Raw genomic sequence first — 16,554 nt, forward strand, 5'->3', positions numbered from 1 at the left:
GGTGCCCGTGGGTTGGCATCAGCTTGGCTGGAGCCATGGAGCCGACTGCTTTCCTTGCAGTACTTACACAGGCCATGAAAATACAGTTATTTTCCATTCCCATTGCTCAGCCATCTCCCCACGGCTCTTCAGTTTACAGCCCCAGACAAACTCGAGGGCTCGTTTTCCATCTCGCCCCCACGGCTGCGGGGCCGACGGGATGGGACGGGATGGGATGGGATGGGACCCCACCTGCATTGCTGGAAATTGAGCTTGTCCATCACTCACAGGTAATGTAGTTTCCCTAGGCTTATAATGAGGTTTTAGATTTGACTCTTGACCTTATAGTAACTTTATGTGTATATTTATACACTATGATCACTCTCTTAATTAATGAAGGTAAACTTAATTGCCAGAACGAAGTTTCGGCTGAATTAAATGGGCCAGATTCCCAGGCTTTGGCAACGCCGTGATCTCTTCTGGTGGCCATGGGGCCAGTCTAACTTGCGGCTGGTGTTCCCCTGGCATCGCCATTATCCTTCGTTGGGGCAGAGCTGGAGCCTCATTTGAGCCCTCGGTGTAGATCCATGGCCGGGGCAGAGAGGAACAGGAGTGTCCTTGTGTCGCAGTGAGTCATGGTGCCGGATCAGACCGCGGGTGCTGTTGGGTGCTGGACAATGTAGAGCAGCTTTTGCAGACCTGTCCCCGTAGCTGTCCCAGTTCCCTGTGGGATTTTCTGATGCACCTGCCACCCTAGGCCAGCATCTCATCGTGGGACATCCCTGTGCTTCAGACAAGGGGATCTACCAGCATGGAAAAGCCCTGCGTTGATCCGAAAAACCCAAAGAGTTCAAGTAGAACACCAGGGAGGGGATAACGCCGGGTTCCAGGGTGGAGGAGTGAGAGGTCAATGTCATGATGAAGGATGGCCAGCAACCACTGCTTTTGGTTTAAAAAAAAAAGGGGGGGGAAAATTCCCTAGCTGTCTCTTGACAGTGGGAACGCCCCATCATGCTGGGAAGTCTTCCAGCTGCCTCCGCTCTTCAGAGCTGCACACTTTTCAAAAGTACAAAGAGCTTCTCATAATGTTTTGCCTTGTGGGTACGTCTATGATTAATTCCGTGCAAGCATTACTGGTGCAATAACAATACTGGAGGTCCTAAAACTGAAAAAGGAAACACATTTGGCTCGTACTTCATACACAATCACTTACACTTAAGCTATTGATAGTTGATTGGGATCTGTAGACTGCTGGGCTGGTGCCACTGGGTTTCTGAGCGCGTTCAATGGCTGGAACAGACAGCGAGGCTGTAGGTTTTGGCAAGCTGTAGGTCTCATTAGTCAGGCTGACTGTATCTGACACGAGAGATTCCCATCCACCAAGATGAAGCTCACTTCCCTAGGCTTTGGCTGATGTCCCAACAATATTTACATGAAGGACAACAGAGGATCAGTGTTAGATTAAGGCTGTGAGTTTCCAGTAGGCAGACAGTTAAATATTCTATTGAAATACTCTTTTGATTATTTAGATAATAATGAAGTTTATGCATGTCCTTGAGAAATCTGGGGAAAGGCAGTTGTTTTATGCTAAGCATGCAAAGATGTGTTTAATCTTGATAATAGGAGTAAATTATGTATCAGCGTTTATAACCTCGGCTCCTTTATTTCTCACTTGCTGTGTGGAAGCACCAGAAACCTCGCAGGGATGGGAAAGCCACATTGGGCGGGTGCGCAGGAGGAGGGGGCAGGCAGGGGTCTCGCCTGCATCCCCGCTCCTGCCGGCACCCTGGCCCTCCGCATCCCTGCAGGGAGAGGATGAGGATGGGTCGTTCTGCTTCATCCTGGCCAAGGTGCTGGCTGCGGCAACGTGTTCGCCATGAGCCCCCCAAGGGGTGTACATCGGTACGGCTGCAGCGAGGGCAGGGATGCTGCTCCGACAGGCGCTGGGCCAGGAGCTGGCTCGGTACAAGCGGCTGGGAATTGCTTCTTATCTCCCACAACTGTAATTTCTGTTTTGTTGGATTTTTATCAGAATCGTCGAGTAGCTATTTTCTGAGCAACGCCTAATTTTGAATGGGAGAGGGTAATAATTTGATTTATTGCTGCCATTGGAATGTGGCTGCCTGGCTGGTCCCACATTACCCTGACAGAATATGTGAATTTGTCTGTTTCAGATTTGACAATAGCGGAAAAAGTAACCTTTGGATTAATTTGTTTTAGCGACTAAAGTCCCATTAAATGGAAGGCAGCTGGTGTCAAAGGCATAAATGGAGACAAAGTTTTGCTCCCAATTGTGGGAAATGTGTTTAAACAGACTAGAAATGTTTCCATCTCTGCAGGGTATAATATACTCAAATGGTTACATTAACATGAAAAAAATATAAGAAAAGAGTGTATTTAGGACAATCCCTCTGTATCCAGTGTTAATGAAATTGAATTCCAGTAATGAAGTCAAAGGGTTGTATTCTGCACTCGTGCAGGCATTAGCATTAATGGGAGCTGTGCCTATGAATTACGGAGCCGTAATGGATCGAGATGGAGAAGGTCTATCGGATCCCAGAGTGCTCTCCTCTCCGAGGACCGGATCCTGCATCCTAACATCAGTTAGGATGCTAATGAGCCCTGTATCGAGGCATGAGTAGTGGAGTTTTGGAGGTGAAATCCCCGCCACTCAGGGGCCAGCACGAGCTCTACGGACCACTTAAGAAAAGGATTAATTGGAGTTTAAATGGTGTGTTCCGCTGGCCCTCTGAAAGGGAATTAATTTTGCCTTGTGAATGAGGTGGGGATTGGCCCGTGGTCCCGGATAAAGGGGGGCAGCCAGCATTAAATTGCATTCCAGCCCATAATACCTTCTGGGTCTGACTCCGCTGTAGTGCGCAGCATACCCAAACACCAGCTCCTCTTGCTTCGGGTGATCGCCCTCCTTCCCACAGCATTATTCTCATCCCAAAGGCTTCGGCATGCCTGGGAAGGCATTTTTCCGGAGAAAACCTTTTGCATCAAATCTTTCCTTAGCCCTCCGGTGTGTAGTTAGCCAGGGACCCCAGAGGTATCGGTGTGTCAGTCTTCATTCATGATACAGGGACCGTTCTGCAGAAGAAAGGGTGTTATTAATGGTAATATAGAGCAGGGGAAGAGGTGAATGGGCCAACCCCCTGGCTGGTGTAAATCAGCGTGGGTCCTCGGCGCTTCTTGGGAGCTGTATGTATCTGCAGCAGCCGGGAGCGAGCCCCGTTGCGTCTCCCTGTTGACCGTTACAGAAGCGCTGCCCATGAGCTGCATTCAGCCATGGGTCCTTATCAGCAGTTGCCTGATAAATTAATCTAATTCACATCCCTTGTTTCGTTAAAAGAATTCCCCGCAGGCATTTGCTTTGTCCAAGCGCTGTTGACCTCCTGTGTCAGGACAGACAATCCAGGATTAAAAACACAGCATTTTTTAGCTTGCATAAATCCTGAACAATGGCGAAAGAGAGGAAAAGAAAGGCTCCTCGTTGCAGTAAAGAGCATTTGTCACTGTCCCTGGTTATTAGTATCCTCCAAGCATTGTGCAAGGGAAGCCACGCCAGGATTACATTTCTGCATAGACCGGAGATTTCTTATTAGGAAAGGCGAAGAAGGCTCTGTAAAAGCCCATAGGTCAAAAATATAATACACTGTTCCCCACCTCTTGTTTCCTGATATTATGCTATTACAGGAGATAAGGGAGAGGTGCAGAGTCTTAATTTATAAGCAGATGATGAACCACGGCTGGGGACTGTTTGTATTTTGCTCGAGCTTATTATTTTATCTGGAGTGTAATGCGGTGGATCACTGCTCCTGAGCTGGGAACAGCCGCTCCTGGTGGGGTGGAGGCGAGGTGGGCTCTGCCGGCGTGCCGAGGGTGGTGGGTGCTGCACGGCAGCTCGGGGACATGCCTCGCACCTTGTGGTGTACATTCCTGAGAAAATTAAGGTGCTGGAGTTGATAAGAAACCGCAAAGTAGCTGGAAGAGGAGTGTTAAATAATGCAGTTGCGCATTGTCCATGAAAGATGGCTAACCATGAGTAAACATCAACAGCAATGTTTGATCCCTTCATGTTTACTATTTATTCATGTTTATTATTCATAAATTGTCACAAATGTTAAGCCCGCACCCCAGTGAGACATTTGCATTTTATTTTAAGTTTGATTCCCCCCCTGCCCTTAGTTTTGTGAACTGAGATTTAATGATTTGCTTTTCCACATCGTTCCCGTGCTGGCTCTCCCTGGCTTTCCTCTTCTTGTTTCAGGAAGAGATTTCTAACATGGAAAAGTGATATTTGAATAGATTCCCCTAAGGCAATCAATTTACTTTTAATTTGTCTGGAACTAAGCTTTTCTTTGTTGCAATGAGAAAGGATTGAAACTGCTGTAAAATTTATTAGCTTCCAGGAAGATTTTGAAATGAATTTTTTAATGATCGTGCTGTTTGCTGTACCCAGGAGCAGTGTCATCGTGATTACAGTATAATCATACGGTTGCTGAAGAAACACCAAAATGTGGAGATAAAGCCAGGCTCCTGCACGGGGGTACCTATGGTACCGGCCCAGGTGTGGGCACGTGTGCCCTGCACCAGCACAGGGCTGGGGGCTTTGGGCTGGGGCCGCTCAGCACGATGCTCACCCATGCACCCCCCGCTCCATGCACGTCCCAGCCGGGCTGTGATGCTTCCAATCGCCCTTTTTTTTCTTATTTTTCATTTTCAAGCAACTCCTCCGCTCCTTTTCCTTGCTCCCCATGTAATAGCACAAATGAGCTCTACTTACTCACCTCGGCAAAGCTGCTCTGACATGGATTGGATTGAACTGAGCGGCTGTTTGAAAATGGAAACTCCAGGGACTATTGTCATCGCCCAAATTGCACCTTAGATTGTATAACAGCACATGTCATCTGGCCATTTATCAGGAATATTACATTCCCAGGCACTTGCACCTTGCTACGATTTAACTTTGTCTCTTTGGCCAGCACTGTGATTCCACTGGAGATAATTCAATTGCTCTGAGAGCTGAATGGGCGCCTTGCACACCGGCTTCACGTTGCTCTGCTGCAGGTACGCAGGCTTGGAATAGGAGACTGAAAGCACTTGTGCACCCTGGACATTTGTTCATCCTTCCTTTTAACAAGAGAAGGCCCCGTGCAGGGGGGAGCTGGAGGCTCTGTTGCTCCAGCGCCCACCCCATGTCCTCTGCCAGCTCCTCCTGGGCTCCTCTCAGCTCCCGGCTCTTGGGCATCCATCCCATCTCCCTGCTTTTCTGGCCAAGAGCTTTCATGGTGGGATTGGGAAGTGCTGAGGGTGCAGGCAGCAGGGTGCTCGGACCCCTTGGATGGGTGCTGTGCTGGGCTCAGCCCCGGGAATTAGGGCAGTCCCGGCGTTTCATGTCACCTCCCTGCTTCTTGTGTCACTGTGCCGTTGTCCCCGGCTCCCGTTCCCCGCCAGCGGTGATGGCTGTGTCTCTGCCCGCAGATGAGCCGCGGGTGTCGTCGTCTCTCCCACCAGGTCTTTCTGCAGCCGCTGGTCCTCGGCAGCCCACTGCCTGGCTCAGACCCCGCAGGCAGCGCAGGCAGCACACGGGGCTGGCTGGGGCTCGTTATTAGTTGCCTTTGTGCTGGTCCCCCGAGGTGCAAGTAGGGAAGGTTTGAAATCTGGAGCTCAACATGGGTTTTGCTGTACTTGTTGAGGAGCATATTTATTCCAGGGGTGGCTGTTGGTTTTATTTTATTTCATATTTGCTATGTGAGAGCTTACGTTTAGCAATGACACATTTTTTCTGCCAAGCCTGACTTCAAGATAACTGCTCACCTCTTCATGGCGAGGCTTCTGCCAGGATGTTTTGCACCTGCGGGGAATAATTTTAAAAGTGGCCCTGCCCTAAGGTGCTCTGAAACGAGATTCTGGATTTGTGCTGGGTGAAGGCGGACTGGCTGAAAAACAGACGTTGCTGCTGCGGGACCTGCACACCTCGCGTGCCAGACTGGACGGCCCGTCACCCGTGCATGGCAACTGCCCCCTGCGAGCTGTTCAGCATCTCTCCGGACAGCCTGCGTGTGACACAGATATCCCTACAGCCTGATTTGCAATAGGACTCTCCCCCCCAGCGTGCGTGCGATGTGCTTGGTTCGTTAGAAAGCCCAGCCCAGGTCAGAGTGGCTTACGCAGCCCTGGGCTGTGGTGTTCCCCTTCCCCGGGCCATGTCAGCCGGCGGGTCCTTGCCGGCCTGGTGCGTTGGGCTCCCTGGGGACTCCTGTCCGGGATGAGGTGTTTGCTCTGTGGCTTGTGCAGAGCATCCCCGAAGCTGCGGTGTTGCTCACCCAGCGCTGCCCCTCCGTTGTTTCCCCCTCCCTTTGCTCCCTCCAGGCTCCGTCGGGCAGTAGTTTCACGCCGGCTTGCTCAACCCCCTGCCATCGGTGCACCGGGAGTGGAGGTGGGAAGCTGCCCGTTTTGGCTGCCTGCCACTCATCATCTTGTGCGTGGTGCGGTGGTTATTACCTGGGCTTTGCTCCTTGCATTAAGAACATTTTTTTAGTGCAGACAGTAACAGTCATATTGACTAGGGCAGGTCTAGGGCTGTAAAAGAATTTCCTGTTGTCCTATTTCCGATTGTTAAAGTGGTAAAAAAAAAAAGACAGAACAGTAAAATAAAGAGCCTGCGAATGTGAATGACCGTCCTGGGTGCCGTTAGGGCTGGGTGAGTCAGACCTAGCTGCAAAGGGCAGCGCCAGGAGCGGTGCCTGGCGGCTCTGTGCCTGCCTCTGCTTTGGGGCAGCAGCTGCTCCTGCACAGGAGGAGGATGCGAGATGACAGCCCTGGGATCAGCCCGCGGGAGGATCCCAAAGCCCTCTGAGCTTGCAGAGGGCTGGGATAGCAGAGGAGTGCTGGGGTGTTTGTGTGTATCAACAGGGCATGCTTGTGGAGTAAAAACAGTATTTTATGTCAGTTACAGGGTTAAGACAGTGATGGGTGGGTAGCTGAAGATCCTAATCCTGCCATGGAGAAGTGGCTGCTGCTCAGGGTCCTGTGCTGGTCCCTGGGTCTGCTGCCAGGTCAGGGCTGGTCTGGGCAGCCCGGACACGTGTTGTCCCCAAGAGCAGGATGGTTTCTGGCTGCGGAACGTGGTCTCTGCAGACCAAAGCTGAGACGTGTGGTGGCGATGGGAGCAGGGAGGCAGAATGTGCTGTGGAGCTACCTGTTGTCTTCAGGTCTGTGGATGGCTGGTGACTCCTGCCCCTCTGCCTGTCAGCCTGGTGTCTTTCGTACTTGTCACATTCCCTTCACAAAATAAAAGATTGAAATGGTATAATTTCATGTAACGCTTTTCATCTTTTCTCCTGCCTGCATTTCAGCTGCTGCTGGCGCGGCTTGCAGACAAGCATCTTGGTGTCCAAAGTGGATCATCTCCCCAGCAGATAGGCACCGCGCCAGCGGTCTTTAGTAAAACCGCTCTTAAAGCACGGGTCCCTTTCTAGAGTTTGAGGAATATCCACTTGCAGTACAGTAATTGGTGAAGTCCTCGATTTGTTTTTAACTGTAAAATGTGCCAGCTTGGAATAAATGGGTCAAGGCAAGACAAACCTGCCTGTGCTCCGTCCGGAGTCAGGTTTGCCTTGGCTGCGGTGGTCCCGCGGATGTGAGGCTGAGCCGTGATGCTGGGCTGGGAAGGTGAGGAGCAGCAGCTCCCCCCGTGCCTTCCCGCGCTGGACCAGCCAGCCCAGCGCGTGCCCAGATCCGGCCTTTCGTGTTTGCGGAGAGACTGAAGTGATGTGTGCTCCAGCAACGCGCCCAAGGTCACACAGCACAATAAATCAGTGTCTCATCGGGGATAAGAACCCAAGATATTTCTGTAGCCCCTCCAGCCATCACCAAGTCCTCTGCTATCACAGCCAGACTACACAACTTTGTATGCCTGTAGCACCCTTTTGGAGTTAAGCTGTGGATAAATAGGCAGACAGCAACACTTTCTGAGCAATTTTTCTCTTTTTTGATTTTGCTCAAATACTTGAAAGTAACAGAATCAAAGTGTAAGAGCATGGGCTTTTAGATCTCGGTGCAGGTTGTTCTGCATGTAAGGCTCAGAGCATCTTTCCCTCAAACTGCTGTAAAGGTGGCTGCCGAAACCCAGACCTCCTACACAGCCACCTGGCGCCACGCTCCGCACCACCGGGTAGCTGCTCTGATGTAGAGAAAAAGCTTATGTTTTACCCGCAGATTTTTCAATTAATTGGCTTCTTCTCCTTTAAAAAAAGATCCTTCTTTTTTTTTTTTTTTTTTTTTTGAGGTCTGCCTTTTACTCGTTTATTCTCTGTAAGTGTTAAGCTGCTCATATTTTGGTGCATTGTGTTATGTGCTGAGAATTTTTATCAGCCGCCCTAGTGCTCAAATGTGGTGGAAATACCAATGTGTCTGAGGAGCGGAGGTTATGCACACAGATGTACAAAGCATCAAAATGAACGGTTTGCAGACGGACGGGAAGCAAACCCAGGCTGAGTCTGCACCTTTGCAGGCTTCGATCCATCAAACCGGCACCGACCGCGCGCGGTCTTGTATGGGTAATGGCATTAGTGCTTTAATGCTGCTTTGCATGTATATAGGTTACGATAGGAAGGAGCTATGTCTTTGCGTAGGGAAAGGTTGTGCTTTATGAGGGCTAGCTGCAATTATAAGTTCTTATCAAACGAAGGAAAAGTCATAAGCTGAGACTGAAAAGCAGCCAGGAGCCTGCGGTGTTCGGCAGGAGCCACGGTCAGACGCTCAGCAAAAGCTGGGGAAGCTGAGACTCCTGGATTTGCTTTCCAGCTTTGCACTTGGCTGAGCCCAGCTGCTTCCCTGGGCCCCAGTTTGTCCGTCCGTGATGGGGGGGTGAGGCCATGCAGTCCCTTGGGGTCGGCCGGCAGTGCAGGGATGCGTGCGAGCACCGGGCACGAGTGTTTGCACCCGCCTGGGAGCACTCAGACCTGGGCACGGAAGGTCCTTGGAAAGGATTAAACCACTACTCCATATTTCGGCCCTGTAAAGTGGTGTCGGGACAGCCCTAAGCCAAGAGAAGGGATCTTTATTGCTCTCGTATGAATGAAGCCCCAGTGCTGGGAATGACACGTTTAATCTTCAGTGGAGTGAGCAGTCTTGGAGATTTATAAAGCCTCTGTTGTGTGGGAGGTCAGTGGGGATTAAGCAAAAAGTTAAAACACAAATATACACCAAAACCCCAAACCCCCCCCTCCTCCCCCCGCTCCCTTCCCCCCTCTGCAAAAAGTCAAGCTTAAAAGTCACGTCAAACCAAGCTTAAAACATGGTGGCTTTTAGCGCTGGTTACTCAACCCAGAAAGTGCTGACTCGGAGCGGCTCGCCACGTGGGACAGACCCGCTGTGATGGATTTGCAGCTGTAACTCCTTTCCCCAGGTTGCAGGTCTGGCGGCGACAGATGACACACAACCTGTTGGAAATTGAACTCCAGTCTTTAGAGCAGCAGAGAAATAACAGTAAAAAAAATCCCTCTTCCGGGCCTTGCCTTAAAAATGATTGCCGTTTGGGGTAGGATAACCGCTGCTTGGGTGGGAGTGATGGGCAGCGCCTGGCTCAGCAGGGGCTCCTCCACCCCGGGCAGGCTGGGGGGCGGCGGGCCCCCCCCCCGGCAGGTCTCCCCCCTTCACCGGCCCTTGTGTTTTCTCCACGCAGATCAGAGCGAAGGATTTCATTGCAGGGAGGAGTGCCGCATCCTGGGCCACTCGGACAGGTGCTGGATGCCCCGCGGCGCCGTCCCCAGCCGCGCCAAGTCCCCCGAGCACGGGAGGAACGTCATCGCCCTCTCCATCGAGGCGACGGCGGTGGACGCGGAGCCTTATGCAGACTGCAGCACAAAAAGGACCTTCGCCACCTTCGGCAAGGAGGGCGGCGAGCCCCTCGCCGACGAGCGGCTCGCCAACCCCAAAGGCAAAAGAACGGTGGACCCGGCCGCCTGCAGCCCCAAGGTGAGCGGCGCCGTCCGCGAGGCGGGCAACGGCTGCGAGGCCGTCAGCCCCGTCACCTCGCCCCTCCACCTGAAGAGCCCTTTGTCCGGCAAGCCGGCGGCACCGTACGGTGCCGGGCACTGCGCCGGCAACCGGGAACGGGAGCCCTTTGGGAACAGTGGCCCTTCCCGGCCGACGGAGGCAGAGCCCCGGGGGGCGGACAGCGAGAGCGGCGGGCAGGAGGGCAACCTGCTCCTGCAGGAACGCCGGGAAAAGGACTCGCCCGGCGCCCGGAGACTAAAAGACATCGTCCTCTGAGCGGCACCCGGCGAGAGGAGGAGGAGTAGGATGAGGGACCGCACGATTCCCAGCGCAGATTGTTTTTATTGCTTACCAATGGTTCACAGATTGCTGTATTTAAAAGCTTTCCCTAAATGTATTGTTTATAAATGAAGCTATCGTTAATGTGACAATCCCACTTGTCTCAACAGGCGGCAGGGGTGTGCAGCCGGAGCAAAGTAGCTGGTGTTTTGCTTTTGCCGGGGGGCGGTGGGTGGCAGGGGGCAGAGGTGAGACCCCCCTGGTCCTCAGGAGCGCTCGGTATCCCCTCCTCGGAGTTTATATATTTTTATATCTCAAAACGAAGATAAATTTCCATTCCTGGAAAGAATTGAATGGCAAATTCCTTATTCGGACATCTTTAGTAATCACCCCAGCGGTTTTGTAGTCTAGACAAAATAGCGGCCGGTTCTTGTGTGCGACTGTGCAAAATGACAGTCCGGTGAGTTTTAATATTCGCCCAACACGAGGTTGTTTGTATTTTAAGATGTTGCTATTTTGCTATGGACACCCCTGCATTTATGAATCCTTTTGCTGTCACATGCTTATCTGTACTATTATTGTATTTGATATTGCAAATTACTGTATGTCTAATGATGGCAAAAGGCTTAAAAAAAAAAGAAAACACAGTCAACTTACTTAAACCTGCAGTTTTCAGACCCGGTGGAGCAAGCGCTTCTTCCAGCCCCCTCCATTGCCTGCAGCCTCCCCCGGCTCTTGCAGGGCAGCGACAGGGCATTACAGGAAGATGTTTTGGGGAAAATTCTGCCTGGATTGCGATTGTCAGATGCAATATGCTGAACTTTTTCCCTTATCCGTTTCTTTTGCATAATTTCAAGGCAATGCGTGGAAAGTTTTTCCAGAAGTTGGTTGGGTTGGTTTTTTTTCCAGTTCCCAGATTTAGATATCCCCCGTCTCCAATCATTTCCCAGTCAAAGTGATGGAATTATTTAAGAGATCTAAATTACCTTCTCAATTAGACACACACTTCCACGTCCGCATTTCCCAATAGTAATTATGCCAAGTATGTGTGTGTTTCTGTGTCACCATGGCATGGATTTTAGACTGTTTGGATTTCTTTCTGTCCCTGCATCATAAATAAGTATGGAATGAGCAATAGTGATGTTAATTTAGGGGCAGACAGGTGATATGTAACAACGCTACTAATTCAATTAATGTGCCTTCTTAATGGAGAAAAAATTAAAGCAATTCATTATTTTTTCTCATAATTAAGGACTTTTTTGTGTGGGTACAAATTTACTCACATAAAATTGATTTAAAAATTGAGCTACTTTAATAGCCATTTTGTAGAAGGGAGAGGGAAGGGGTTTCACAGCTCTCTGCTCTCTTGCAGTGATAATTCCTCAGTGAGGTATGAGTAAGGTAGGAGGACTTCAGTTAGTGTATTCTTCTTATTATTATTAACCCTTCACAGGACAGATTTTCCTACGCTAAATAATGTTTCCTAGAATTTAAAATTGATTATGGAAGGGAAAATATCTAGCTCTTGCCAATGTTTGCTGTACCAGCAAGTTGAAATTAGTGGTCTCTAGAGAAATAGTCTTTCTAGGTCTATATATCATGATAAAATATTTGTTACTTCGATTTATTTAAATTAAAAATGTCAACAAGAAAACAAGCTCCAGTCATTATTATCCTCAAAATAAAATTAAGCTCCAGCCATTTGCTTCTTCAGGGCAAATTGATCCTGCCTGAAGTTGTAGCCGGTCCGAGACAGGTCCGCAGCCAGTCTGTTGCCCCTGCCACTTGCTAGGGCCAGGAATTGGGAAAGAACCGACAAAAACCAGTCATCTAAGGAAATTTGTGATGCTTCCCTTGCTGGTGTTGATGACTACCTCATTCAGCTCCCATCCCACGCGTTAACGTGATGTCCTGCATCCCTCCGGAAAGCGAACCAGGGATTTTCCCCTCTGTTCTGGAGTTTGAGCCCATTTTTCAGGGATATGTTATCTCTGTTCCTGCAGTGTTTCCTGCCTGCGTACTGTTACTGCTGTCATTTATTTCTGGTTTTTTTCCCCAAATGTGTGTATTATTATAACACAAGCAAAGAAGAAAGGGGCTGGCTTGGGGCTGTTGGAGTAACTGGATTTTCTGTAACTGTTAGGCTGGATTTGTTCTGATGTTACCTGTTTTTGTCAGCTCTGGGTGGTTTTTTTGGGGGAAGCTTCTCGTATGTGTTTGCTGAGCGATGGAACCTCCAATGCCCCGTCTGTCAGATCCTCTTGGCTTCGCAGGGCAACGGCCCCACCCCCCATCGTCCGCCCCCCACCTCCGGCAGGATGGGACCCAGCTCCCCCCATTGCCCATCGCAGGGATGGAGAGCGTGGGTCCCCCCCCATCCCCGGGCGCCCCGTCATCATCCCCAGCTGCCCAAAAAGCACCGGCCGTTAATTTCTGCTGAGCATTGCCCTCTGCCTGCGGAGCTGCCACCACCAGCCCGGCGTTTTGGATGAAAAATAGATGCTAACTGAAAAAGAAGAAAGAAAAAAAAAAATAGAAACATTTCTCTAATTTACCCAGAGGAAACGTTCCTTGCCACTCTGAATAAAAGCGCAGCTGAGAAGGAATGTGAAATAATTCTGTATTAAAAGGGGGCACTAGAAAGGTCAGTAAACCCTTATGCCTCCAAGAAAATCATTTAAACACCAGTTTTCTGGGCTGACCCGGGCTGCAGCCAGGGATGCTGAGCGAGGGGCCCTTCCCTGGCACGTCCTTGCTGCGCGGGGCCGAGGGGAGAGCCGGAGAGTGGCCCCGGCTCTGCTGCCTCGTCCCTCTCCTGAGTATTTCGCTAGTCCTGTCACTGTCCCTCTGTGTCACTTTGGACGAGTTGAGGGCTCCTGGGCAAATCACAGTCCGTCTTTTTTTTCTAGTTACATCGAAACTGGCCATGCAAAAAGGTTCAAAGCTGCAGGGCAGGCAGGGTTGGGTTTTTTTTGGGGGGTCCAGATGTAATTATTGTGCTTTTTAATAACTTAAACCTGTCCTCAGATTTGGTTTAGGACAAATCGCTGGGATTTGTTGGTTTCCTCCAGGCAAACTTGCTCTGCTCCCGTTTATCCCGGAGAGCAGCAACCGCCTATAATTCTCCCCCGAGCATGATGAGGACCCCATCTGGAGCAGCCCCAGGGCTGGGGACCAGGGGGGTGAACCCACCCTGTGCTGGCCCAGGGACCCTTCCCGGCTCCCTGGGGAGCCCCTGGCCTTTCCCACCCTCGAGGCCGCAGGGCTCTGCTGGGAGGGCTTGGGGGGACGACTGACGGCTGGAAAAATAACCCCCGAGCACCGTCCTGCTGAGGTTGTTGCCGTTCCCTGTTCGTTGTGAAGCTGGCGGTGGCCTGTGGATCACACATTGTGCAGAAGTGAATTCCTTTTTTTTTCCAAATGGGAAACAAGTTGCTTTTGTAAAGAACACACTGTCTGATGAATATGTTGAAATTATTCTTGGGGGGGGGGGAAGGGGGGGCGGGAATCTAATTATGAATGGAAACACATTTGTCTGTCATTGGGGAAAACTGATGATCTTGTTGCTACAGCTGCTTTCGCAGCTATGGGTAATCTCTGAGCCACCCTGTGAGCTGCAGTACCCGCTGGGGAGAAGCCCAGCCGACCCTGCTGCAAGCGCTGCTGAGACGGATCCTCTATCGGCATCAGCTGATGTTCAGCTGATCTAAGCTGGGATATATAATCTTCAAACGCACCTAATGCAAACTGGTTTTCAGCAGCATGCGCCTCCTTGCAGCCTTGCAGGGTGGCAGGTACGAGCTGCGGGTCTCGCACCGTAACGCCAGCGCCTTCCCGACGCAGGAAGAGCCGGCGGTGACGCCGTCGCTGCTTGCCTGCCGGCAGCAGGCAGGGCTGCCGTGGGACTGAGCGCGGTACGTCTCGTCATGGTGTCTCCGTTGCCGAGTATATGAAGAATAATTTGTTGTATATGCTGATATGTATGTTATGTACATTTTCACAGTGATTGAATCATTGTAAACAACAAAATGGAAAAAGGAAAAAAAAAGAATCACCATTCTGTCTATTTTATGAAGATGATAAAGCAGCTTTATTAAATTATTACGATTCTGTTTCAAAATGGTGTAACTGCCACATTGGTTTTTTTTCATCTGATGAGAACTTTGTTTTCCACCTAAATGTGATTTTTTCTTTTCTCTGCTTTGAGCATCTAATGCATTTTAGTATTAAAGCAATTATTGAATAAAATGGAAAGTAAGTGTTTGGTTAAATATGCCTAAGTGGGTTTGCTTTGACGGGCTGCAGATGCTGGTCCTGCAGAAGCCAGCACACGGCTGGGTGCCCGCCTGGTCTCCTGGGTGCCACCAGCCCTTTCCCCATCCGCTTCTCCCACGGCTGATCCACTTCGGCAACCAAAAGGCTGCAAACCTCAGGCAGAGCTTTCCCGGCCCTGAGGAGGGGTCGTCACTGTCCCCGTGGGTGACCCACTGGGGCGGGCAGGCTCTGAGCACCATCGTGGCTCTTGCTGTGGCAGAGCCCCTTTTCTTGCCCCTATGAAACCAGGCACGGTGCTGGTCCTTCACACCACCACCACCCTCACCTTCGGGGGAAACACAGCTCGAGAGGGGCAAGCGCAGGTAGGAAACGCCTCTAACACACACTTTTTCTCCACCGAGGCACAGTAGAGAAGATTTATTTTCCCTGGATTTTCATGAGGGCACTTTGGAGGCTCTGAGGAGATGGTGAGGAGCATCCACTGTCTCTGAATTAATGGTCTGTTCATGGACCACTCTTATGCACGGAGCACCCGAGCGCTTTGTGGCTAGCAGGGATAAATGCCCTCCTCTAATCGCCTCTGCCAGTTCAGTGGCTCAGCCGAGGCGACACCAAGGTGGAACTAGGAACGTGAGCAGCGACACGGGAAGCCCCTTCCCTGGGGCAGGAAGATGCTTGAGCTGCACACCCGAGCATCACCACCCACGGCTGGGGCACACGGGGAGCGGGGGGCAGCTGGGGTTGACCACGCCTGGATGGGCCCCCCACTGCTGTAACCCCACGGTAAAGGCTTCAGCAATGCAGTAGGGTCTGGCTGACTGCCCTGGGGCCAGCTCTGGCACAGGCGTGTGTCGGCACAGGGACCCTGGGAACGCTTTGCAGCCAGCCCAGCAGCAGGACCCGGGGCCTTGTCACACCCTGGTTAGCGAGTCGTTTGGCAGGTGGGTAAAAGGAGATAAAGCCAGGCTGTGGAGGGGAGGCTGGTGGTTGATTGGGGGTTTTCAGTCCTTGCTCTGTCTGGGCTGGTTTGCAGCCTGTCTGGGGACCAGCGGTGCTGCTGCAGACCGATGCCTGTGCCTGCGGAGGTGGTGGACTGTGTTGCAGCATCGCCGTGCCGTGCCCCCTGCCTGCACCGGGGACCCAGTGCTGGAGCCGTGCCAGCGCCATGGGCTCCTCTTCCAGGTAGGGACTGACCCTGTTTGGGGGTTGGGGGGGGGGAATGGCCCCAGTGAGCTGCCCTTGAACAGCAGTGGTGGGAGGCAGAGGAAGGAGGGCAGCGGCTGTGGGGCTGCCTGGACTGACACACACACACACACACCCCCCCCGGGGGTCACCAGGGGGCTAGCAGCACAGCAATGCAGAGCCCAGCCCAGGGGCCAGGCATGGGCTGACCGCAGGCTGAGAGCCAAAACGGAGCTGAAACCTCCCTGGAGGGAGGACTCCCCTCGCGGCATCCCAGACCAGCTCTCGCCTGGCTCGCTGGCAGAACCTGCCGGGACCCCACGGGCGCTGGGCTCTCTCCTGATTTAATAAACCTCCTCCAATGCCAGTCAGCTCACCGTGCCAGCTGCGGGCTCCTGCTCGCAGCGAGCTGGGGGCTTGGAGATGTCAGGTCGGTGACATGTCCCTGCCATGCTCCCTGGCCAGCTGTCGCCATCCTCTGTCCCCACCGGCGCACCCCAAAGAGCTGCAGCGTCTCCTCTGCTGAGACAGCAGCAGTAAGGGCGGCATTGAAGTTTGCATAAATAACAGTGCCAGGAAGGGCCGAGGTGGGCGGCAGGAGGGAGCGTGATTGAGACTCTGCTGCAGATAAAAAAGGGATTCTTCTTTCAAGCATGCCTATCTGGAAACGCTGCTGGCCGTGCTAACTCTTACTGCTTAGCAGGCTTCCTCGTGTTGAGGGCCTGATCCTGAGCTGAAGCAAGCCCCAGCGAGGTCCCTGGGGCTGGGCTGGCTTTGGCCCCGCAGGTCTCTCCCTGGCACTGCTGGGCTGCAGGCCTTGGTCTGTGCCAC

General features: G+C 51.8%; 1 protein-coding gene across 1 annotated transcript in view; it reads left to right on the forward strand.

Moving 5' to 3' along the window:
- Positions 1–13,734, forward strand: part of PCDH19 (protocadherin 19) — a 60,035-nt gene extending 46,301 nt beyond the window's left edge. The window contains exon 5 of the mRNA XM_076346998.1: positions 9,674–13,734. Within this exon, the coding sequence (XP_076203113.1) occupies positions 9,674–10,263 (590 nt within the window). The 3' untranslated portion in view covers positions 10,264–13,734. The remainder of the gene's footprint in view (positions 1–9,673) is intronic.
- Positions 13,735–16,554: the final 2,820 nt, after the last annotated feature.

This window comes from Aptenodytes patagonicus, chromosome 9 (assembly GCF_965638725.1).
Source record: "Aptenodytes patagonicus chromosome 9, bAptPat1.pri.cur, whole genome shotgun sequence".
NCBI lineage: Eukaryota > Metazoa > Chordata > Aves > Sphenisciformes > Spheniscidae > Aptenodytes > Aptenodytes patagonicus.